Source organism: Apium graveolens, chromosome 9, assembly GCF_009905375.1.
Source record: "Apium graveolens cultivar Ventura chromosome 9, ASM990537v1, whole genome shotgun sequence".
NCBI classification, from domain to species: domain Eukaryota; kingdom Viridiplantae; phylum Streptophyta; class Magnoliopsida; order Apiales; family Apiaceae; genus Apium; species Apium graveolens.
The window spans coordinates 43,302,951-43,329,515 of NC_133655.1; the positions used below are offsets into that span (position 1 = coordinate 43,302,951).

Consider the following 26,565-nt stretch of genomic DNA (forward strand, 5'->3'; position numbering starts at 1 on the left):
AGTTCCCAAGTCACATAAGCATTTTTCAAATGACACATTTCCAATGGTGCAAGGAATAGTGAAGCTTTCAGGATCTTTAAGTTTCGGAGGTAACTTCTATTGCAACAGAGCACTACACTCCTCCGTGAGAGCAACTGTCTCTAAATCATCAAGCTTCACCTTCCGAGAGAGAATACCTTTCATAAACTTCGCATAACTAGGCATTTGTTCAAGAGCTTCAGCGAAAGGTATGTTGATGTGAAGTTTCTTGAACACCTCCAGAAATTTCTCAAACTGCTTATCCAATTTTTTCTTTTGCAGCCTCTTAGGAAAGGGAGATGGAGGATAGGTCTGTTACTCCCCTATATTACCCTTAGGAGGAGTGTGTTCAACAGTAGTCTTCCTTGGTTCCACTTCAGCTTCCTTCTGCACTTCTTCTTCAGCCTCAACTTCAGATTCTGGAGTCTTAGCTTTTTCATGATTTGCAACCTTACCAGACCTTAATGTAATTGCCTTAACATGCTCCTTATCTTCCTTCTTGCCTGGAACTTCAGTATCATTCGGAAGCATGCCCGGTTGACGATTTAGTAATGCATTAGCAATCTGCCCAATCTGATTGACCAAGGTCTTGATAGAAACATCTTGGCTCTTGCACATGAGCCTCAAATCCTCTAATTCAGATTTTTCATTAGCTTGCGGTAACTGCTAAAAGTTGAAGTTGTTGTCTAGGGGCATATTGGAATTGCTGAAAACCAGGATGGTTATACTGATGTGATGTGTATGGTTGATAAGGTTGTTGCACCGCATTCTGATTATTGCTCCAGCTGAAGTTAGGATGATTGCGGTTATTGGGATGATAAGTGTGGCGCCCTCCAAACCCGGGTCAGAAGTTTGGGGTCCACACACACACACACGCCTTATTTATAATCTTGGCTCTCGGAAGAGTTTCGGGTTATAAAAACGTAAAAACGGGTGACGTCGGTTGGTTCCCGATTTTATAAAATAGTTTATAAATACTCGGACAAAGATTTTATAAAATCCATAAATTTCTTATAAAATCATAAATCAATATAAAAATAAATAGGAAGATATGACAATTATCTATATTTTATTTTGGATATATAAAAATTAAAATACTCAATTTATATCAATTTTTAAACATTCAAACACATATATCACTTAACATATAATTCACAGAGTAATTACTGAACATACATAATATTTATTTATCAACAAAATAAATACACGATATATCCTAGATATTACATCATTCCCCCCTTAAAAGGATTTTGTCCTCAGAATCTCTTAAGAAAACAAATGAGGGTACTTTTCTCTCATATCACTTTCTAACTCCCAGGTTGACTCTTCAACCTTTGGGTTTCTCCCCAGTACTCTGACTAACTTTACCACTTTATTTCTTAACACTTCTCTCTTTCTTCTAGAATCTCTATTGAACTCTTTACATATGATAAATCTGCTTGAAGCTCTATTGGCTCGTATTCCATTACATGCCTGGAGTATGGATTATACTTCTTAAGCATCGATACATGAAAAACATTGTGAATGTGCTCCATGTGCGGAGGTAACGCCAACTCGTAAGCTACTTTGCCAACATGCTTTAGAATCTCAAAAGGTCCGATATATCTTGGGCTCGGTTTTCCTTTCTTTCCAAATTGTGTCAATTCTTTCCACGGTGATACTTTCAACAATACCAAATTTCCTTCCTCAAATTCCATATCTTTCCTTGATTGATCTGCATATTTCCTTTGATGGTCTTGTGCTGCTATCAATCTCTTCTGGATAACTTCAATAACTTCCTTCGTCTGTTGCACCAATTCAGGTCCAAGTATTTTGCGTTCTCCTACTTCGTTCCAATATACAAGAGATCGACATTTGCATCCATAAAGAGCTTCATAGGGTGGCATCCCAATACTGGCATGATAACTGTTGTTGTAAGAAAATTCTACCAATGGTAAATGCTCGTCCCAATTTCCTTTGAAATCAATGGCACAAACACGTAACATGTCTTCGATCGTCTGGATTGTCCTTTCGTTTTGGCCGTCCATCTGTGGATGGTAAGCCGTACTCATATTTAGTCACGTTCCCAAACATTCTTGAAAACTCTTCCAAAATCTGTAATTATATCTTGGATCTCGATCGGATACGATAGACACGGGGACTCCATAACGCACTACGATCTCTTTTAGGTACATATGAACTAACTTTTCTAGTGAAAACCTTTCATTTATAGGTAAGAAATGAGCTGATTTTGTGAGTCTGTCCACTATAACCCAAATGGCATCATGATTAGCTTTCATCCTTGGTAATCCCACTATGAAATCCATGGCAATATGCTCCCACTTCCACTCTGGAATCTCTAATGGCTGCAACAATCCACTTGGTCTCTGATGCTCTGCTTTAACTCTTTGACATGTATAACATCTGCTAACCCATTCCGCAATTTCCCTCTTCATATCTGGCCACCAATAATTTTTCTTTAAATCACTGTACATCTTGGTACTTCCTAGATGGATTGAATACCTTGAATTATGAGCTTCCTATAAAATTTCATCCATCAACTCCGTTACTGGTGGAATCCAAATTCTAGAAGAAAACCTAAGAATACCTTGATCGTCCTTCTGCGTGCACAATTCCTCTCCTACCAAACGATTAATGTCCTGATCCATTATCTCTGTTTGACACTTCCTTATCTTCTCTAATAACTCCGGCTGGAAAGTCATACTATACACTTTTGTTTCATCAGGCTTACAAATTCTAATTTCTAATTCCAGTTTCTGAAATTCCTTGTATATCTCTTCGGGTACTGATAACACATTCAACTTTTTTACGACTTAACGCATCCGCCACACTGTTTTCTTTACCGTGATGATAATTAATCGTACAGTCGTAATCCTTGATCAACTCTAACCATCTCCTCTGTCTCATATTAAGCTCCTTCTGTGTGAATATGTACTTCAAGCTTTTGTGATCCGTATAAATCTCGCATTTCTCTCCATATAGATAATGTCTCCAAATCTTCAAAGCGAATACTATAACTGCTAGTTCCAAATCATGGGTAGGATACTTTTGTTCGTGTGGTTTCAATTGCCTTGACGCATACGCAATAACCTTATCGTGTTGCATCAGAACGCATCCGAGTCCTTTAGGGAAGCATCGCTATAGATTATGAAATTTCCTTGGTCATCTGGAAGTGACAAAACAGGTGCCGTAATTAATCTTCATTTCAATTCCTGAAAACTTTCTTCACATTTATCATTCCATATAAACTTTTCATTCTTCCATGTAAGCTTCGTCAATGGTGTCGCAATCCCTTCATTACTGACTATGTGTCCTAAGAACTGAACTTCCTGTAACCAGAACTCATACTTTGAAAATTTAGCATATAACTTTTTCTTTCTCAAAATCTCCAAAGTTGTCCTTAAATGTTCTGCATGATCCTCTTCTGTCTTTGAATAAATCAAAATATCGTCTATGAACACAATAACAAACTTATCCAAGTATTCCTTGAAAATTCTGTTCATCAGGTCCATGAATGTTGTCGGGGCATTGGTCAATCCAAAAGACATTACTAAAAATTCATAATGTCCATACCTTGTTCTGAAAGCTGTCTTTGGTATATCTTCTGGCTTAATCTTTAGTTGATGATATCCCGATCTCAAATCGATCTTGGAGAAGTACTTGGCTCCTTTCAATTGGTCAAAAAAATCATCAATTCTGGGTAACGGATACTTGTTCTTGATTGTAAGCTTGTTGAGCTTCCGATAGTTGATGCACAGTCTCATGCTTCCATCCTTCTTCTTGACAAATAATACCGGTGCACCCCACGGGGATACACTGGGTCTGATTACTCCTTTCTCTAACAACTCTTGCAATTACTTTGCTAGTTCCTTCATCTCAACGAGCGCCATTTTGTACGGGGCCTTGGATATCGGTTCCGTTCCAGGTGCTAAGTCGATGACAAACTCAATTTCTCTATCTGGAGGAAATCCTGATAACTCATCAGGAAATACGTATGGAAATTCATTGACTACTGGAATATCTTCAAATTTTGTTGGCTCCTGACTTCTATCAATCACATAAGCAACAAAATGCTTGCATCCTTGTCGTAGTAACTTTTTAGCTTGAATCATTGTTAAGAACTTCTTTGCTTGCTTCTGACCCTTAAACGTTACTATTCTCTCATCTGGCGTCTTTACCATTACCTTCTTATTTCGACAATCTATATGGGCATCGTGCTTAGATAACCAATCCATTCCTAAGATAACGTCAAACTCTTCTAGCTTAAATGGTATCAAATCTACACAAAACTTACTACCAGAAATCTCAATCTCACAATTCCCACAAACTTGATTAACAGATACACGTTCTTGATTTGCTAATTCCACAATCATTATTTTATTTAAATACTCAACTGAACAGTTTAACTTATTAACAAAATCTTGTGAAATAAATGAACGAGTTGCCCCCGAATCTATTAACACCTTAGCACATAAAGGATTCACATTAAGCGTACCTGCCACGACATCAGTATCCTAAATAGCGTCCTTCACGGACATATCAAAAACTCTAGACCTTGGAGTCTCATTCACTGATGGAGTAGATCCCATAATTCTTAATGCATTACTAACTGGGGCTGGTGTCTTACAATCCCTGGCTATATGTCCTGGCTTCCCGCATTTAAAGCATATAAATCCAATAGCTGGAATCTTAACCGCTGGATTCCGGATAGGCTGATCCTTGTTTACTGGCTCTCTCGCTGGCCGATTGCGGCACTCCCTAGAATAGTGCCCTTTCTGATTACACTTGAAACAAACCACGTTCAACTTATTACAGACTCCTCCATGTTTTTTCCCACATACCTGACAATCTGGAAAAGTTAACCTCAACTGATTCGGCTGATTCACATTGACTGGACGGTTGCCCTGGCCTTCGTCGCCTGCATTTTGCTTTCTGAAATTAAAATTTCTCCCTGCCTAAAACTTGCCCTTCTTAAAATTTTCAAACTTCCCTGGTTGTGACTGACCTTCATTCCCTTCAAACTTCCTCTTCTTACTTTCCTTTTCTTTCTGTGACATCCCACTCTCAGTTTCTGCAATCATGGTCTTCTGTACAACTCCTGCATAGGTATCCAATTTAAATATAACTACCTTCCCTCTAATCCATGGCTTCAGACCTTTCTGGAATCTCTTGGCCTTCTTCCTGTCAGTATCTACATATGACGGCACATACCTTGACAATTCTTCAAACTTACTTTCATAATCAGCTACCTACATATTTCCTTATTTTAATTCTAAAAACTTTAGCTCCATCTGATCCTGAACAAACTGGGAAAAATATTTTTCTAAAAACAATTCCTTAAACCTCCCCCAAGTAATAACATTTGTACCTTCCAATGTCTTCACAGTCTCCCACCAATAGGTGGCCTCATTCTTCAAATAATAACTTGCAAAATCCACCTTCTATTCTTCCTTTACTTTAACTAACGCAAACGACTTCTCTATTTCCTTTAACCAAACATTCGCTTCAATCGGATCTAAGGAACCCTTGAATTCCGGTGGGTTTACCGCCTGAAAAGTTTTGAAAGTTACCTGGGGATTGGTATGTCTTTGTTGTTGTTGAGTCAAGTGAACTGTTTGTTGGGCCAAGATTTGGAGAATCTGGGCTATTGCTGGGTCTATGGGTCCTGGGTTTGCATTCTGGTTAGTATCATCTTGGTTGATATTGTTGTTGTTGGTTTCTTCATTCTGGGTGTTGGTGTGAGTATTTCTTCTGGGAGGCATTTTTTGTAAAGAATCAAACAACTTATTTAGCTTTTAAATCAAATCATTTGCATAAAAGAAAAGTTTTGTAAAACAGAAATATCTCTTTTTGAAAACAGTTGTAACAGTTGAACTAAGTAAATTGCATGCTTCTTTACAGAATATAAACAGTTAAGGGAATAGGGTACATGGTATCACAGGGGTATAACTGGTGTAAAAAATAAAGTAAAGTAAAATAGGTGCAGTAATATAAAGGACAATGATGGAAAGGAAAAGGTACTGATATATATAGATCGAAAGTTTTAGGTAGTACAAGCGTAAAGACGGTTCGGAAGTAAAAGCAAAAGGGTACAACAAACCTACTCACTAGTCAGCAGATCTAGTATATAAATACAACCCAAAAGTCTACTGATACATACTACACACTACTATACATACTAAACAACCACAACAGCACTGATCAGCATCTCCATCGCTGGATCTAACTCCAAGGAAACTCTGGTTCTCCCAGCCTCTCAAAATCTTCCATCACCTCACTAGCCCATCCCATAAGTGCATCAGGGCCTCGACCAGGTAATGTAGCTCCATGTAGCCTAGCCTCAAGAATCATGCGTGTCACATGGATCTCTTCTCGAAGCTCCCTTACACCACGATCAACATCTGTAGTCCTGATGATATGATGTAGCTCTCGGATCTATGCCAACAAGGAATCACTCTCCAATAAAAGAGCCTCATACCGGTAATAAGGAATAGGATGCAATGTAGACTGGAATGGGGCACCTGCAATTGAATGCCCTGTGGAATCTGAATCAGCTGGTGGAGGTCCTCTGATAGGTGGCCTCATGCCTCGGGGTGGAATAGCCTGTAGTGGTATGGGCTGCAACACAGGTGGAGGTAAAATAGCCAACACTGGTGGAACAACAGGACGTAGATCTGAAGATGGTCCTCTAACTGAGGGCTCTGAGTGATCAGCTGGTACGGAGATGAAAGAGTCGGCCATCACTGCTATCTGAAATCATATCGCAATATAAGAATCTCGAACCACAACGCAAATCATACTAATACCTGTTATACCGTAGAACTCAACATCTTGACGTTCTATCTTTCTATTTCTTATTTCTAATCCTAACCCTCTACCCATTTCCGTCAACCTAGGCTTGTGTCAGTGACTTTTAACCTGTGGCTCTGATACCAAACCTGTGGCGCCCTCCAAACCTGGGTCAAAAGTTTGGGGTCCACACACACACCCCTTATTTATAACCTGCTTATAACAATAATAAAGATAATAATAATAATATATGCAATGACCCTACTTACCAACTACCATGGACCGCAATAGGTTAAAGTATGTACACAAACCACACACACACTTATATTACAACGTCCAAATCCCAACTATTCAAAATCAGACAGAATATTAAACATTAATACAAACTTTTACAAACTTAAACTATCTCAAAAGCCATCAGCTAGCTTAACTCGATCAACCTAGACCCCTAGCTCTCGCACTGGATTGGGGATCCTCGCTACCAACTGATTCCTTCTTAACTGGAAAAGATCATAAACAACATCGCACAAATGAGCTAACTAGCTCAGCAAGTCACAATGACAAGACTGAGAATAATGATCATCAAGTAAAAAGGGTTAAGGTGTTAAGTGAACAATGATTAATGATTCAGAATTGGATATTATATTTTCATTTTAAAAACCAAGGTTAGGCTGCTGATCAGTCACGCACTAACCCCGAGCAAGGTACACAGCTCTGCTCTAATTACTGGATCCAAGGCACACATTGGCCTAACTTGACCACCAATTTGATCTGACCACGAATTTGGTCCACAATTTTATAAAATAATCTAATTCTAACATAATAACAAAATAATTAATATAAAGCAATAAACAAAATCATAAGCAATATTGGATGTTCAATAAAGAGATGGTTTCAATCTTCACAAAGGAACAATTTGGAAATTTCAAAGAATGGTTGTTAGGTAATGAAAGAATTGGATAACAAAGGAATCAACATTTCAAGGTTACAAGGATTTGGTTTCTCTTCAAAGCATATGGTACAATGGTTTGAATATTGAAGTCATTTGATTCAGTGGTTGGTATTTAGTATGTATGTATTTATGGAGTAGTATCGTATATCTGTGGTTTGTACTCGGGTTTTCAACAATCAATGGTTCAGAAAGAATAAGGTTTACGGCTCAAAGATCAACAACTTGAATCAAGGTTTAGGGTTCAGTGCTTCAAAGCACTTGCAATATAAAATAGGACTATCAATCAACTACAATATATCTCGAGAAAGTTCAGAACACTTGCCTGGTACTAGCTTGATATACTGCACTAACTTCCAATCACAACCGTCTTACTCTTCGACTATCTGTTTTACTTTCCTAAGCCTTGCATCTTCTGCTCACATATCATAAGCATCTATCAATACTCAACTCATACGATTCTAGTCGGTATACACTTCTATCTACCCTTCGTTTTACCCAAATCCGACTAACGGATTGAAAGTTACGCTATAAATAAGAAAACACCGAACATATAGACCAACAGTCAAACAAGTCACATATAACACATAACACGTCAATCAATCAATGATATATCATTTATAAAGGAGTCTCGGGTCATAAACAAGCTTTCGGGTATTTAATATAATTTTTAAAACATTTTTCAGAATAAAACGGGTCGTTGGATGAATTTTAAAGCAATAAACAGGGTTCGGTTGGCCATATCTAGCTTCAAAATTATTTTCTAATAATTATCGAGCCTTGAAAACAATTTAAAATAATATTTTAAGTTCGAAACTATTTTTTGGAATTTTAAAATCATTTTTAAATAATTAAATCTAATTAAATAATTAATTAATAATTAATTAATAATTAATTAAATCAATTAATCAATTAATTTTTGAATTAATTGACCAATTAAACAATTAATTATTAACTAAAATTAATTAACTAATTAATTCAAATTTATTTTTGAATTAAAAATAATTTTTGGAATTAAAATAATAATTTTTAGAATTTTCAGAAATTAAAAATGAATTTTTATAATTAAAATAAATAGGAAATAAGATTATTAAACATTTTATAAACAGGAATCCTATTTTTGAAAACTTTACAAACTACAGGGACTAAACTTCACCATCTTCAAAAATATAGGGACCTAACTGCAATTTTACCACCCCTCGCCGAAAAATAGTTGGGGTTCGCCGGAGAATTCGTTCCCGGAATCCTCCCATCATCAAAAGCTCCAGAATTACTCTACAATTCACAAAGAATTTAACCATACATTCAATCATACAGATAACCCCTGAGTTGGCCGGAAAATGGCAGGGAAGTTCGCCGGTTTCCGGCGAGCTCGACGTAAACTTAAAAACACAACTCCCTTCAAATCATGAATCGTCTGTTAACGAGCTATACACCAATCGATTGCAAATTTCATAAGGAACAAAACCCACTATATTTCAACAGCTAATAACCCCTAGAACAAAAAGCCCTAATTTTCAATTAAGAACATTCATACGGGTTATAAACCCTAATTTCAAAATTCGAAAAAAAAACTCAATTTTGAACATTTTATTGAACTCCAAATCAGTCATATGACATATGAAAATCATCAGGAGAACAAGCTCTACAACATGCAAGCATCAAATCATTCAAACAATCATTCGTACAAAAATTCATATTTTTAATCAAAATAATTCGAAAATAAATAAAAATATAGAAAATAAACCTTTGATTCTACAGTTCTGAAACTTGGATAATCTGATAGAACACTTAAAAACCTCTGTTTTGGTTACTAGAGCTTCCCGAGTAGATTTCATGAACACCTCAAAATTGTAGTTTGATTCTTGAAAGTTTATATTAATATATGTATTTTCTCTGTAAAATTATATAATTACTGTTTGTAAATGATTTTTTGGTACGAAATAAAATACGGTAAAGGCTATTTATAATTACGGAAAATTAGTATCATATTGGATCATTCCGGATATAAAATGGTACGTTTATTTATAAAAACAGATCCAAATGGTATCGGTTTTCGGAATAATTATCCAAATCAGTACAATTTGTACTGCGGTCTTGGTCTCAGCGCCTGTTTACACGTATTACGAGGTGATAATTATAATAGTTTAATAGAAAGATCCCATTTATCGAAAATACGTGTTTTATTGATTTACCGAAACGAATAATGTATCGAAAATATTGCGCCGGGAGCCGCGCAGGACAAACCGTACACCGGATCGAAAAAGTCGAAACATGGAAAATGCTCGGAATATTGCAATTAGGTTAGGAAGGAGTTCTCAGAAGAGTTTCGGGTTATAAAAACGTAAAAACGGGTGACGTCGGTTGGTTCTTGATTTTATAAAATAGGTTATAAATACTCAGAAAAAGATTCTATAAAATCCATAAATTTCCTATAAAAACATAAATCAACATAAAAATAAATAGGAAGATATGACAATTATCTATATTTTATTTTGGACATATAAAAATTAAAATACTCAATTTATATCAATTTTTAAACATTCAAACACATATATCACTTAACAAATAATTCACAGAGTAATTACTGAACATACATAATATTTATTTATCAGCAAAATAAATACACGATATATCCCAGATATTACAATAAGTGGCTGGAGCTTGCTGCTATGATCTCTGAAATTTGCTCAGAAATTGAGCTAATTCGCTAGAAATAGCACACTGCTCAGTTTCATCTGCCCCCGCACAAAGTTCACAAACACTAGTGATTTGATTAACTCCATAGTTAGCCAAAGAGTCCACTTTCATCGTCAAAGCTTGAAGTTGAGCAGCTATAGCAGTAGCCGTATCCACTTTCAAAATTCCTGCTACCTTTTCTTGCAACATTCTTTGTGTAGAATTATGGTATTCATTAGCTTCCATTAGCTCAATCAACTCATAAACTTCATTATATCTTTTGGCCCACAAGGCTCCACCAAACGCTGCATCAAGTATAGGTCTGGACTGTGCGCCTAAACCATTGTAGAAACAGTTTATAATCATCCAATTAGGCATGCCATGGTGTGGGCACTTCCTTAGCATCTCCTTGTAGCGATCCCAAGACTCACACAGATATTCTCCAGTTTGCTGCGCAAACTGAGTAAGAGCATTCCTGATTGTAGCAGTCTTCGCCACGGGAAAGAATGTAGTGAGAAACTTTTGAGCAAGATCCTCCCATTTGGTGATAGATCCTGGTGGTAGAGAATGTAACCAGCACTTTGCTTTATCCCCAAGAGAGAATAGGAAGAGTCGCAGCTTGATAGCATCTTCAGTCACCCCATTGAACTTGAAAGTGTCACAGATCTCGATAAAATCCCTTATTTGCATGTTGGGGTCTTCTGTAGGAGAACCCCCAAACTGAAGTGAGTTCTGTATCATCTGAATCGTTCACGACTTGATCTTAAAGGTGTTAGCCGAGATGGCTGGTCTGATGATGTTTGACTGAATATCATTGATCTTAGGCTGAGAATAGTCCATCAAAGCCTTAGGAATTTCTGCTTGGTCTCCCATCACTACTAAAGCTAGTTCCTCGACTTTATTTTCTTCTTCTACTTTCTCTTCGTCCTCAAATACTTCCCTTCGAACCACTATAACTTTCTCATCGGCTTGATTCGAGTTCTCTTGCGAGCCCGCGAACGCGTATGCATACACGCTCGCTAGAGTACCTAAAACACGACAAGGAAAATAGTAGGTAAGTAACAATGTCCGAGTCAATGAACTTTAACGTTCACTGATGACAAACACATAAACTAAAAGTTAACACCGAGTCCCCGGCAGCGGTGCCAAAAACTTGTTAGTCGCTAAACATGCGCTAATAATTCACGCAAGTATACGCGATCGCAAGTAATATAGAATTATTTCTAGTTCGTTCCCACAGAGACTGGTTTAGGTTAACTTGTGATTTATGCACTTATACAACAATGATATGGCTAGTATTCAATGCTAAGACGAATAACAATTTGGGTTTTTATTTAGCAAAAAAACAATTTGGGTTTTGATTATAGCTACAATTAACTATTGAGAATTTATACTGAAGAATATTAACTAAGAGATTAAAGAGAGTTGAATAATATATGACACAAACATGGGATTCTAACTTCACTAAATACTTCATTCAATAGCTTTATTGTTCTTAACCTTAGCATATAATGGTGATGACACTAATCAGACAACACGAAATTGTTAAACGCCAACTTTCGTTGCACGAATAACATACTACCTGACATCCACAAAAGAGATAGATGCTGAATAGATACCAATTATGTTGAGACCATATATGTCTATTGACAACATAATGGTTTAAGCACAAGTTATCTATCATGATTACATAGGGCAAGTTAGATGGTTAAAATTACCTACGCATCATGCATATCAAATACATGAACCTATACTAGCATGGCAAGTTCTAAATCCTTAAATTCATTTTCGCTTCATTAAAGATTAACACACTATCTTATAAGTTCGTGACGCTCACAAGACGAATAAGCACAACCAAAATTAGGTTATCATGCAATTACTACACACTAAGGCATCGAAACAAATTAACTAAAGAAATCCATAAATAAATCCGTTAGAACCCCACGATAACGATTAGCCCATAATCGGACTCATCATCAACGTGGGTTCCGATGAAAGCATGGTATAATAGACGTAGTGTTTATACTTAATAAAACCAAGTACGAAACAAAAGTAAAGGTTCAAGAATAAGAAAACTAGCATCCAAAGTTACAACTTAAAACAAAGAATCAGAAGAATAAACTAGATCTTCTTCGCCTTGGTTGAATTATGCTCTATGGTCTTCTTACGCCTTCTCATTAGCTCTGCTACGTCTCCCCTTATGAAAAACGAGCTTTATTTATGTATATATATAGCAACCTATGCATAGTAGAATTACACCAATCAAAAGTCCACAAGAATCAGGATTCTGAAATCTCGACCTGGTCTATAACAGCGCGGGTGCGCCGACCTTCTGTAGAAAACTTCTTTTTCTTCTTTTCTTGCTGCAATGAGTTGGTCTTCACGAGCCTTTATTCCTTGGACACCATCCTAACACCAAATTAACACTAAAATTATGTTAATTCACCTGATTACCTGGAAAATGCCTGAAATGCAAAAATACTACAAAACACGTCAAAAACACTAACAACTTGAGTACACAACACTAATTCAAAGCTTTACGGAGTGTAATAAAGTGTCATAAATGCCACTCAACAGTTTCAAGGAACCTAGTTTCTAACAAGATTCTAATTTTGATCATCCAATTTGATTTGCTTGTACTTGTTTGGTTTGCATGAATCGTGCATGGAAGTTGCATGGGTTTGATTCGTTTATTTGTTCGGTTAAGTAAATACGTAATCATCATCTCTTAATCTCAATCAATCCTCGTAAGTAGTTCATGGTATAAATTTTTTTTTATCATATATCCTTATCTTTTTCTTATACTTGAACTTGTTTATAATTTTTGGAATTCCAATTCTCATAAATCTCTTGGTCGTAGTATAATTCTCATATTTCTCGATAATTCGTAAAATACGGCCATTTATAATAATAGTTTTTATTCGAAACTAACAATACACTCATTTGTTACATATAATCATAATATCATCTCGGAAAATTAAAATTGAATATTCGTATATAATGTGGTCGCAAAACTTTTTATTTACTCGCAAGATTTCTATTCATAAGATCTTTTACCAATGTCAAAAATTGGGGTTTTTGCAGGATTGGATTACTAGACATTAAAGAAGAGAGTAAAAGAATCTACCAATGAGGTCATTAATTCCCTTTTATTGCTATTAATTACACTTCAATTAGTTAATACATAGAGACTCAATTATTCTCGATTATTACGAACTCTTAACATTCATAGCTGCAGAAGGTGCGTTCACCCTTTCTTACAGCATCAAGGACATGTAGCGGCTATCTTTCACTGCTGCTGCAGTCCACATTCGAAGTAAATACATTTAAGTAAATGTAACTACCTGCCCTTAGTCAGCTATGTCGGTGCCATCTCAAATGAATAAACAGTTCCGCTTTGCAAAATATCCGAGTTAATCACCTACACAATCAACACAAACGTTCAGGTATTTGAAGAACATTTTGTATATTTAAAAATAATAATAATTTGATATTGGAAGTGCACCTTCCTATCAAGCTCTTGTTTACCTTCTCCTCTAGTCCAATAAAATGTAGTTAACCATTACAAAAAATCTGCATAGATGAATCATGAATTGAGAATCAAAACAACACTGTCGCGAACTATAAATTCTTTCAAAATGAAATTAATAGAAAAAATCTTGGAAGGAAATGCATAAAGTTAATTTGATTAATACATGGGCTTCTTATGTTTTATTGGGCTTCCTTTTATGGGCTACAAATGTTGGACCATAGAAAGCCACCCAAAAAGACACACCTTTGTAATTTAATTTTGTATAATTGAGGTCCATTCATTTGTTTTTTCCTTATCGTCAAGCACATTTAATTTTGGTTTTTTTATTTAATTTCATATATTATTTACTCTAACAAAAAAAAGATAATCAATATGCATTTATTTTTATCCAATCCTTCATTTTTTTTTATTTATTAGGCTTATATGCCTCATCTTCGAGCTTCTTCTCAGGGTCTCAATCTGCATTGTCCTGGCTAGTTTCAACATCAGAAAAAATAAGATTTTTTTGGGTCAGCACCGTCAATCTCTTTCTCATCTTCGAAGTTCAGGTGGATAGGGGTAACACCCTTCTTTCCCACGGGTTTCTGCTTCTTCATCCATTTGCTTAACCTCATGGACTTCTTTTTCAAGGACCCAATCCTATTTCTCACATGTTGCAGGTGATTCAGTATATCCTTGTTGGTAACTTTTACAATGAAATTGCCATTATTGTCATTTTGACCCCTTCTCGGTGTTCGTTCCTTGTCAGAATTGTATGACATCTTTCTCTCTCAAAAAAAGATATGAGGAACCCCTCCTTTTAGCGGAAAAAATGTTATAAGAGAAAACTAATTATAACACCCCCAGAATAATCGTGTTTGAATAACTGAATTACCTTTCGTTTTCCGGTAATTATATAGCCGATGCAGCTATTGAACAGAGGTTCAACTGCAGAAATAAAGCTGGAATTATATATGATTAATGAACTGTATCATCAAAGATCCAAGTAAAATGGCTGAGAAATGCTATCTCAATTCCGGACAAATGTACTTGGAAAATAATCATAATGGTTACATGTGAAAATTCATGTAGAAAGTGAATATTCATACCCTTTTGCCAATTGCCTACATACTCGACATATAGGGATCAAGTTTAATGTAATTCTCTAGGATTGAACTCCATTCTTTGACCAATAATTCACGTTTACGATAAGCCAAACCAGTACCCATAGTCGTTCCAACTCTTTCCAAGTGAGGTTCTAGTGTCCAAGTGCGGCTGGACACTTGAAAACCTATTTTAACCCATAACCGAGAAATGATTATAATGAAATCATGTATTTATCCTTTAATTATTAATGTTTATCACGTTTTATGGTGATAGAATCCCGTTAGAAGTCCATTCCATGAAAATTGGGACTGTTCTTCTCTATTCTAGGAGATACACTCCTAATAGAACACCAATTCTGCTACTAAGGGTACTCATGCATCATCATCTCACTATCATTTCGAGCCATATATAGATGCTTCCCGCACCTAACCAGTCTATTAAGCACTTATTCTGATACATTCTAGCGTCTTTCATGATCACATAGACCCGTCAACAAACAGCTGTACCTTCTGGATAACTATTGTTGTACTAGGAGTTTTGCACCTTAGTGCAAGTACCTCCAAGACCATAAACTTTTAAACCAAATTCATACTAAAATACATCCTAATCCATATCTACGAAGTTCAATCCCTTTATGAATCTTAAATCTAATCATGCATGGATTTTGTGTACAATTGTAATGCATTATAATCTTCAGTTATAATAAAATAAACTAATAATTAATTTGACCAGATTCTATGAATAATTCAAGCCCACATATACTCTTTTTAATGTGGGTGCGGACATCAACAGTTTATTTATAATCAACAACTAGCTGTTGGGTGATGTGGACTGTTTGCAATATACTTAAGAAACTGTCGGTGGAGTAAAAGATCAAGCATTTCACTTTCACTGTTACTTAAAACATAATTAAATACTGTGTACATATAAAGCACTCCGAATGACTAATTAAATATATGACACCGACAATTTAATAATTATAATTTTGACCATATAGAAAAACACACCATGTCTTATTCTCCGTATAATTGTCAGGGGCTTCACCTGTTAAAAGTTAAAAACCATAAGCAATTTGTAAACTCGTACATTTTCCCTTCCAAATGTTTATATTTGAGTTGAGAACGGAGTTTTAAAAAAATGATAAAATAGTTAAGAAAAGTTAAAAAAAAATGAATAAACGAGACCGATTAATATTATATATATAAAGTGAGTATAATGGAAAGAAGTAGTGGATGTAATTATTTTAAAATTTATAAAATCTTTACTATTTATGAAATTTTTTGAAACGTAAACAATTGGCCCAGAAAAGAAAAGTATAAACGAATGGTAAGGACAGAGAAGAGTATATAAGAGCTATCTTCTAAAATTATTAAATAATAACTAATTAAAATTTCCTATACCTATAAAACCTGTTTTACTCGGATTTGCTCAACTTGAAAATTGATTTTTAAACTACTACGTTAACATGATATTAAAGAAAAGGTGAAATCCAAGTCATGTTTGGAAATTTTGCATGTATCTGCACGAGTTTGGCTAAAATTTTAACGACAATAGTGTAATTTATTTGATTTTACAAATTTCAGAAAACGCAAAAGCAATTGAATATAAAAAGGTGCAAAGACAAAATTAGAGAGACTGTATTTGTCAATTCGTGAGACCAGTCAGTGTCACTTACCAAATTGTATAATGTTCGAAGAAACAAACACATCACTAAAATTCAGAAAACCCCACAAACCACGATATAACTTGGAGATGCAAAAAATTTCGGACCCGAAAATCTGACCCGATTCGATTTGATTAAAACTCGGTCAAAACTCGATCAAAATCGGGTCGGACTTGCCCGGTCCCGGCCCGGGCTTAGAGCCTCGGTGGGCTCTATATTTTTAGGCAAAGCCCGGCCCAACCCATTTAAAACCCGGGCTTCGGTCCGGCCTGACCCGATTAAAAACCCGAAAAATCCCGGTTAAAATCTGATTATTCTAATATATGTTCTTATATATTTATGAATTCACATTTACTATAAATATAAATAATACTTTAAACACATATATATTTACATACTTGTAATTAATAATATATTATTTATATACTTCATTGCATAGGAAATGAAAGAAGATATAGTAAGTATATTATATATATTTGAATAATAATAATAAAATATATTATTCTATAAATATGTTTATTTTTTCTGAACTTAAATATTTTCAACGAAATAATGTTTTAATAAAATATTCCATGTAAACTAATACTCCCTCTGTGTCATTGAATTATATACGTTACTTTTCTGAACGTTTTTAAATGTTCATTTAAAACATAACTCCACAATATTTTTTTTAATTTTTTTTCTGAATAAAAGTTTCATGTTTAAACTTTTATTAAAAAAAAAATTTGAAAAAAATGTATTATCAAACTATACTTTATGAAAGTCTCGAAATACGTGCAAATAGTAAACGTATAGAATCGAACGGGACGGAGGGAGTATATTTTTAAGATGATCTAATTGCTAACTTATATAATTTTCGGAATCTCTAATAAAACTCGATCCAATTTAAATTAGAAAAAAGTTCGGCCCGATCCGATTCAGCCTGAAAAAAAATCCGATTAGGCCCAACTCAATAACCCAAACAAGCTCTGACAGTTTCGGAGAGTACAGCCCCGCCCGGTCAAAGTGGGACGGTGGCCTTCGGCCCTTCTCTTCATCTCTAAAACAGCTGGTTCCTTACATTATTATTAGTGCCTTTATATCCAAGCTTCCTACTACACACATTCTTATTCCACCATTACTTACCCAAAAATCTAATCTTTGATTCCAAGATTACACATTTTACCAAATCTAACTTTCTGGGCCTTCTTAAATCAACACCAAAACTTCATGCATCTATTATTTTCTATATTTTACTTTACTTATTTGGTGGGTTACCATTCTTTGTGGGTTCTGATTCTTGAAGCAGAACAAACACACTACCTTTGATATTAAGATTATTTCTTTTCCAAATTTAACTTCCTGGGCCTCTTTAAATCATCAAAAGCACAACATTTAACTATTCTTTTCTGAAGTCCAGCTCAAATACCTGAAGGGGGTTTTATTTTTTGATCATAAAAGTGTGTGATCATGTATGGAAGAGATCCATGGGGTGGTTCTTTGGAAATTGCAGCAGATTCCGGCACGGACGATGATCGGAGCCGTAACTTAAATGATATTGACAGGGCTGCACTGTCTAAGCCCTTGGATGAGACTCAACAGAGCTGGTTATTAGGCCCACATGAGCAAAAAAAGAAGAAATATGTAGATTTGGGTTGTGTTGTTGTGAGTAAAAAGATATTTGTTTGGACTGTTGGTATAATTTTAGGTGCTGGTTTGATTGCTGCTTTTATTGCTCTTCTTGTTAACACTTTGCCTCATCATCATCCCCGTCCTCCTCCACCGGATAATTACACGCTTGCTTTGCGAAAAGCACTCATGTTCTTCAATGCACAGAGATGTAAGTAGTTCTTTGTTTTGATGATGTGTTGTTCAACTTTATGTTTTCATTTGCATGAATTGTGATTATAGGGTCATTTCATTTCATAAGTTAGTTTATGTACCACATACATGCAACAATCTGAGGTTTAAAATGGAAAGAGAATAATTGTAGTTCTTGAAAGTTATTATTTGGCGTTTTTATATCTCAAATCTCCGTTATTTGGTGAGGAGAACCCAATAATAAAGCAAATAAACAAATTCATTGTTCATTATCTTACAAGCGATAAAGCAAATAAACAAAATTGAAAACTAGTTGTTTCATGGGACTCCGTTGTAGTCTGATTTCCTTATTTGGTATTTGGGGATATCTGCAGCGGGGAAACTTCCGAAGCATAATAATGTTTCATGGAGGGGAAACTCTGGTTTAGAAGATGGAAAATCGGATCCTTCATCTATAAGCAAAAATTTGGTTGGTGGTTACTACGATGCTGGTGATGCAATCAAATTCAACTTTCCTCAATCTTTTGCCATGACTATGCTGAGTTGGAGTGTGATTGAGTACAGTGCTAAATATGAAGCTGCAGGGGAGCTGAACCATATTAAGGATGTCATTAAGTGGGGAACTGATTATCTTCTTAAAACTTTCAATTCCTCTGCTGATACCATAGACCGCATTGTGATGCAGGTAAATGTTGTCCATCTTTATGGTTGTTTTACTAAGACACATAACTAGGCATTTTATACTTACAGATGTTCACTGATGCACCCAATGAAGTAACCTGTTGGACAAGATTTTAGTGCTTTATAGCAATATCGTATTTATACTTGCATCACCTTCAATTTCAGCAGTGAGAATAAACTACATTTTATCTGGAAGTTACCCAGTGACTACATGGTTTTAAAATCTCTGATAGTAGAAGATATTATGTATCTAGCAAACAACTCAATTGCCCTCTCATGGCTGGCCCAAAACAAAATTTGATGGTTAATAATTGTTAGGATTTATTCAGCAACTCATGTTCTTTATTAATATTCATAACAGGTGGGAAATGGGGATACTAGTGGAGGACCAAGTCCTAATGATCATTATTGTTGGATGCGTCCCGAGGACATTGATTACGAGCGACCTGTAACTGAATGTCATAGTTGCTCAGACCTTGCGGCAGAGATGGCAGCTGCTCTGGCTTCAGCATCTATTGTTTTCAAGGACAACAAAGCATACTCTGAGAAACTTGTCCATGGAGCAAAAACCCTCTTTAAATTTAGTAGGGATCAGCGTGGTAGGTATAGCGTCGGCGCGGAGGCTGAAATATTCTATAACTCTACTAGTTATTGGGATGAGTTTGTGTGGGGAGGAGCGTGGATGTATTATGCTACAGGGAATAATTCTTATCTCTCCCTTGCTACAAATATCAAAATGGCCACACATGCAGGTGCTTTCTGGGGAGGCCAAGATTATGGTGTACTTAGTTGGGATAACAAGCTTGCAGGAGCTCAAGTAAGTAGAATCACCGTCTTGGTATCTTGCTCTAAAATTTCAATTGTCTGCGTAATCAACAAATTTAATGTGCGACGTACCTACAGTAAATATGTTTTGATATTTTGATGTTAGGTTCCTTTAGTTCCACATTCTATATTGGGCTTCCTAGCCTATATATACCTCGATTATCTTTCTGAAGCTTTATAGTTTTTTTAGTATATAATATATATCTAAGCTGTATAATTAAGTTGAATGAGAAAGTTCAAATGTTCCTGATTATATATTTATAAACTCTGTCTGTTGTATCTACGCAGTCACGCCTTCTCTGTTATTACCCTGTAATACACTGATCATTACCAAATGAGATTGTGTGTGTGTCTCTCATTCAGATTCCAGCAGGTCTATATGAGTGCCTGCTTAGTAATATGGGTTTGTAGACGCCATGTACCTTTGTATTTTTTGAGGAAATGATTATATAACTTGTTTAAGATGGTTATAATATCCTTTCTTACAAAATTTGTTTTTAATTGTTTTTGCTAAATATAACAAATTTGTTAATATGCACAACATTGTGCGAATAATCTTTTATCTGTGCATATCTGCATAACTTCTGAGATCTGTCATTTTCTTTGCTTGTAGGTCCTTTTAACACGTATGAGATTGTTTTTGAGCCCCGGGTATCCTTACGAAGAAGCTTTAAAGACATTTCATAATCAGACCAGCATATACATGTGCTCATTCCTTCCATTCTTTACAAGCTTTAACAGAACCAAAGGTATGGTGACTTTGCTTCATTATTAATACTAGTTCATATATTAAATTATATACAACATGGTCTTCCCACTACAAAATTACTCTGCATCTAATGTCTTTTGGCAACATTGCAGGGGGCTTGATCCAGTTAAATCATGGAAGACCACAGCCTCTTCAATACGTTGTTAATGCTGCTTTTTTGGCTACATTATTTGGTGACTATCTTGATGCTGCGGATACACCTGGATGGTACTGTGGACCAAATTTTTACTCAACTGATATCCTCCGTACATTTGCTGAGACACAGGTGTGTGAGACTTCTGTCCAACTTTATCTTTAGATTTTAGAATATCCTGTAATCGTGTTGAGAATATTGTAAGTTGCAACAGATGACTGATTCTATGTTGTGTTTTGGCAGATTGACTATGTTCTTGGTAAAAATCCTAGAAAGATGAGTTATCTTGTGGGATTTGGCAGTCACTATCCCAAACAAGTCCATCATAGAGGTGCATCTATTCCTAAAAACAAGGTCAAATACAATTGCAAAGGAGGATGGAAATGGAGGGACAGCTCGAAGCCAAATCCTAATACTATTGTTGGAGCTATGGTCGCTGGCCCAGACAGGCATGATGGTTTCCACGATAAGCGTACTAACTATAATTACACAGAGCCAACTATTGCAGGCAATGCTGGCTTAGTTGCTGCTCTTGTGGCTTTGTCAGGTGGTAAAAGTACACTGATTGACAAGAACACCATGTTCTCCGCAGTTCCACCCATGTTTCCCATTCCACCGCCACCACCATCTGCTTGGAAACCTTGAAAATTTCTCAAGGGTCACAATAGCTTATTATATTCATGTTCGTTTGATAATTTTGCTCGGGTTTTTGTTTGATAGCACCATAACTGTTGATGTACAAAAAGAAGAAACGGAAGAAATGAGTTGGGAAATAAGCACCTCGTCACACTAAGAAACTGTAAAACATGACAAGGGGACAGTCTTGTATAGCTAGGTAGGTGGCATTGGTGTGGCCATCTCCTGTTTTCATGTGAAATCTGTTATATAGCTTGTATGGAGGAAACAATTGAGGCACCATTCTGTAAAATACTCTGATGTTTGAACAATTGTGGTTACATAAAGCTCTGTTTTTCTTCTATTTTTGCCATCGATTATACGATATAAAATTTGGCAAGTATAGCTATTAGGGGTTTGTTAAAGGTAAACAACATTAATCAATAATATTCCGAACATAATAAATTTCTCTTCTCATTGTATACTTTCGCTCGATTGCTGGTTGCGAGCAGCAACAGTTTGAAGGAGTTACAAAAAATTATATCTACATCAAAATTTGAAAGATTTAAAGCTCTTTTACATATCTTACGATAATGTAGGGCTGTTCACGAGCCGAGCCGAGTTTTAATCGAACGAAGCCGAGCTTTAATTTTTTTTTCTGACGAACCGAGTCGAGCCGAGCTTTTTAATCGAACAAAAAATGTGTCCGAGCTCGAGCTCGTTAACTAACGAGCCGAACACGAGCTTCTTCGCGAACATAAACGAGCCGAGCCGAGTCGAGCCGAGCCGAGTCGAGTCGAGCCGAGCCGAGCCAGAAAAAATTCTGGTCAACCGATGTTTGACTGTGAAAATAACTTATCAAATAAATTTATTTTTTTTTTGAAAATTTGGTTATATCACTAAAATATATATATATATCTTGACATCCATACGGTTGGATCGAGGAAAAATATTTTTAAAAAAATCGAAACACCAATTAATGACTAAACACTAGTTAGTAGTAATAGTCAAACTACTACTTGACTGTTAAAATAACAAACCAAATAAAATTATTTTGGTCTGAAAATTTGGTTATATCATTAAAATATATTTATTTTGACATCCATACGGTTGGATCAATTAAAAATAATTTTAAACAAGTCGAGATACTAATACAGGACTAAACACTAGTTACTAGTACTAGTCAAACTAATATTTGACTGTTAAAATAGCAAACCAAATAAAATTATTTTGATCTGTAACTTTGGTTATATCAATAAAATGTATGTATTATGACATCCATACGGTTGAATCAATATAAAGTATTTTTAAAATAATCAAAACAACAAATCAGGACTTAGTTAGCGGTAATAGTCAAACTAATACTTGACTGTTAAAATAACAAACCAAATAAAATTATTTTGATTTGAAACTTTAGTTATATCATTAAAATATATTTATTTTGACATCCATACGGTTGAATCAATTAGAAATAATTTTAAATAAATCGAGACACCAATACAAGACTAAACATTCGTTACCAAGACTAGTCAAACTAATGTTTGACTATTAAAATAGCAAACCAAATAAAATTATTTTGATCTAAAACTTTGGTTATATCAATAAAATATATTTTTTATGACATCCATATGGTTGGATCAATTAAAAATAATTTTAAATAAATCGAGACACCAGTACAAGACTAAACATTAGTTACCAAGACTAGTCAAACTAATGTTTGACTATTAAAATAGCAAACCAAATAAAATTATTTTAATCTAAAACTTTGGTTATATCAATAAAATATATATTTTATGACATCCATACGGTTGGATCGATATAAAGTATTTTTTAAATAATCGAAACAACAAATCCGGATTAAACACTAGTTAGCGTTAATAGTCAAACTAATGCTTGACCATAATATAGAAAATCAAATAAAATTGTTTTTGATGTGAAACTTTGGTTATATCATTGAAATATATATTTTATAACATACATACTGTTGGATAGATGAAAAATATTTTAAAAAAATCTTAACTAAAATATAATTATGAAGCTACATTTTAAAATTAGAAAGTAAAATATAAAATTTCTAAATCACCTCAAAATATATCACATATGGTATGCAAAATGATCGTTGGAAGATAAAAAAAAACAGTGAAGTCGGATTTAAAAAAAAATCATACCTATATAAAAATATTTAGGATATATTAGAATTTTTTTGAATTTTAACGAACGAGTTCGAGCCGAGCCGAGCTCGAGCCGAGCCGAGCCGAGCCGAGCTCGAGCCGAACAACCCAAAGCTCGGCTCGAGCTTGATTTGCTTAACGAACATATTTTTCTGTTCGAGCTCGAGCTCAAGTTTGTTAACGAGCCGAGCCGAACGAGCTCTTAACGAGCCGAGCTCGAGCTTGTTCACCAACAGCTCGATTCGTGAACAACCCTATGATAATGTATTGAATTATGTTGATTTCAATTTAAATTTATTTACGACTTCTACTGTCAATGCAAACCGTAATTATGGCCAAAATTTATTTAGGGTACAATGACCTAGACACTCTAGAGTTTAATTGATATATCATGCGTTAGAAAAAAATACCATGAGCTTGCTAGAAAATAGTGTAACCTTGTAAAGATCGAACCTGGCCTTTTATCTCATTTAACTAATTAGGTGTTGTGCCTAAAATTTGATATAAATCTTATTCGGGTCAAAATCGGGTAAATTGGAGAAAATTGGAATATTTATGCTTAAAAAAAAGAAAAAATAAGACAAGTTCTTTTTACAGTTAAGATAGTTGGCGCGCCCTACAAATACAAGAGACGCGCCCTGATGTGTAAAAGGGGCTATTGGTTGATGCTTTGCAAAGAATTAAGGCGCGCCCTCACTAATATAGGAGGCGCCCCTATTGTTATTTGAATAAGGAATCTTGGATGATTTCCTGGGTTGACCATGACCTGTAAAGGTAAGAGGCGCGCCCTAAGTAGCAGAGATGGCGTGGATAGAACTTCAACATGGTTACTTGGACGAGTTTTTTGGATGATTTAAGGAAGAAGGAGATTATTATTACTAATCTATTTGCTGCATGTACTCTATTGAAAAACTCTTTTCTGTAATGCAATCACAGAAAGACGGTTTCCGTGGTTAGAGACCTCCAGGGCTATGCCTGAAAGGAAGTCCTCCTCCTGTATTCAATGAGTGTCCTAATTGGGGATGTGGGGTAAACTTTGATTTATGCTTTGGGAGCTCTGTCTCTGTAGTCAACGGGTGTTCTCGTTGGGAGACTTCGAAGTATCCTGCACTTTGCACCCAAAAACTTGGGATCACTTGTCCTGCAATCTGGTAGAGGCTCCTTATCCGGGGGGAAATGATGCGTCCAACATTTGGGGTGAACTCCGGCTATACCTGCGTCCACGAATTAGAGAAACATCTTGTAACGTCTGGAAAATTTACGTCTGTATTATATCATATTTATAATAAATTATGTATATTAATGTGTCATTTATGTGTAATTATCCGTCAAACCCTAATTGTTATGTGTTATGTGCATTCTGTGTCATTCCGGTATTTTTAAGATATTTTTCAGATACTATGTTTTCCATTTATCGCTTTCATTTCAAACGTTTTACGACCCAAACCATGATTTTAAAGCAGGTATTTCAAATAAAATAATGGGCCTTATTTTTCATCAAATGGCTTTTACCATCGCATTATTCTGAACATCTAGGCATTTTATAAATTTTCTCGTTTTGCGAAAAATGACTTTTTCGGGCCCCATTGGGTGTTAAAACCCCACAAAAATCACATTTTTATTTTTATAAAATTATAGGACTTTTATTTATACCATTTCTTTGTATTTTTGCATTATTTACAATTTTTGAGAAATTTTGGCATATATATTGCATATATAAAATAATTATAAATTAAATTTTAATACTCAAAAATTATAAAAATTAGGGCCAAATATTTTTATTAGGAGTGTAATTAGCCCCTTAATTTTATTTAGGGGTATTATTTTCACTAGTATAAATAGCCTAATTTCTATTAATTAATTACTGATTAATTATAAAAATTCAGTATAAATTCAGAAAATCCCCAATTTTCCAGAAATTAGGGTTTGGTGTTCTTGATTTTAACCGGAGATTTGATCGTGATTCCAACCTCCAAATTAGACATGTAAGTAGTCGTTGCAAAGCTCTTGATCTCTAGTTTCTATTCGTGTAATCAATTTCATGTTTTATATCTTCGAATTTCAATTCGATTTTTAGGGTCTTGAACTGATTTGGGTATTTACAAATCGTTGTGTTTTGGTTGATGAGAGTTATATGAATAGATTGCCCAGGTTGTGTAGATGATTATACGTATTTTTAATTGATTTTTCTATTCCCGGATTTGTGATTTGTGTTTTTGAGTGTTCGACCCGTTTTTGAATTCAGGTTTTTAGTTCGAGGGATTGTTTGATGTTTCTGTGGCTACGAACATGTAGATCGTTGAATTTCCAGTCGTTTGACACCGGTTTCGTGTGATTTGGTTTCAGTTTTATGCGCCGGAGAATCGCCGATAACGGCGGCTGTTCTTCATTTTCCGGCTGTTGATCGACGAAGGTGGACGGAGGACGACAGGAGGAGGTGTTTGTGTTGCTGTGAGATAGAAACGGTGAAGAAACGAGGTGGAATATCGCCGTGTGCAGCCGTGTTTCGCTCACCGGAAAGCCACCGGCGACTTGATAACCCGGTTCCAACCCGGAACGATGACCCGAGTTTGATCCAGTAAAACCCAATATGTTGTCCTGATTCTTGTTTCTAACTTTTAATTATTTATTTATATTTTAGTAAATCAAAATTAGTTTTTAATAATTCTAAAAATCAATTAAAAATCAGTTTTAAATTCTGGAAAATATTAATAATAATTTTAGAATTATTTTAATAATTTAGAAATTCGAATTTAGTTATTTAATTAATTATTTAATTATTTATCTAATTATTTATCTATTTACTTATTATTTAGTAATTAAGTAATTAATTAATAAATAAGGATTAAAATTTA

General features: G+C 35.1%; 1 protein-coding gene, 1 long non-coding RNA gene and 1 other non-coding gene across 3 annotated transcripts; 2 read left to right on the forward strand and 1 right to left on the reverse strand.

The window, feature by feature from the left end:
- The first annotated feature begins 10,811 nt into the window (after window positions 1-10,811).
- Window positions 10,812-10,918, forward strand: LOC141688281 (small nucleolar RNA R71). Its single transcript, XR_012561734.1, has one exon. It is a non-coding gene; the product is annotated as a small nucleolar RNA R71 (small nucleolar RNA).
- Window positions 10,919-12,729: 1,811 nt separating this feature from the next.
- LOC141684111 (uncharacterized) lies at window positions 12,730-14,008 on the reverse strand. The gene is made up of 3 exons (XR_012560543.1): window positions 13,941-14,008; window positions 13,780-13,856; window positions 12,730-12,861 (listed from the first exon to the last, which is right to left on the reverse strand). It is a non-coding gene; the product is annotated as an uncharacterized LOC141684111 (long non-coding RNA).
- A 3,775-nt stretch (window positions 14,009-17,783) lies between these two features.
- LOC141682977 (endoglucanase 25-like) lies at window positions 17,784-21,903 on the forward strand. The gene is made up of 6 exons (XM_074487663.1): window positions 17,784-18,535; window positions 18,891-19,201; window positions 19,559-20,014; window positions 20,636-20,771; window positions 20,884-21,056; window positions 21,168-21,903. Exons 1-6 carry the CDS (start codon window positions 18,166-18,168, stop codon window positions 21,567-21,569), a joined length of 1,848 nt encoding a protein of 615 aa, XP_074343764.1. The 5' UTR covers window positions 17,784-18,165; the 3' UTR covers window positions 21,570-21,903.
- Window positions 21,904-26,565: the final 4,662 nt, after the last annotated feature.

Coding starts and splice junctions, on each gene's coding strand:
- LOC141682977 (XM_074487663.1), top strand. CDS start 18,166: ATGTATGGAAGAGATCCATGGGGTGGTTCTTTGGAAATTGCAGCAGAT. Junction 18,536..18,890: donor GTTCTTCAATGCACAGAGAT/GTAAGTAGTTCT, acceptor GGATATCTGCAG/CGGGGAAACTTCCGAAGCAT. Junction 20,772..20,883: donor AAGCTTTAACAGAACCAAAG/GTATGGTGACTT, acceptor GCAACATTGCAG/GGGGCTTGATCCAGTTAAAT.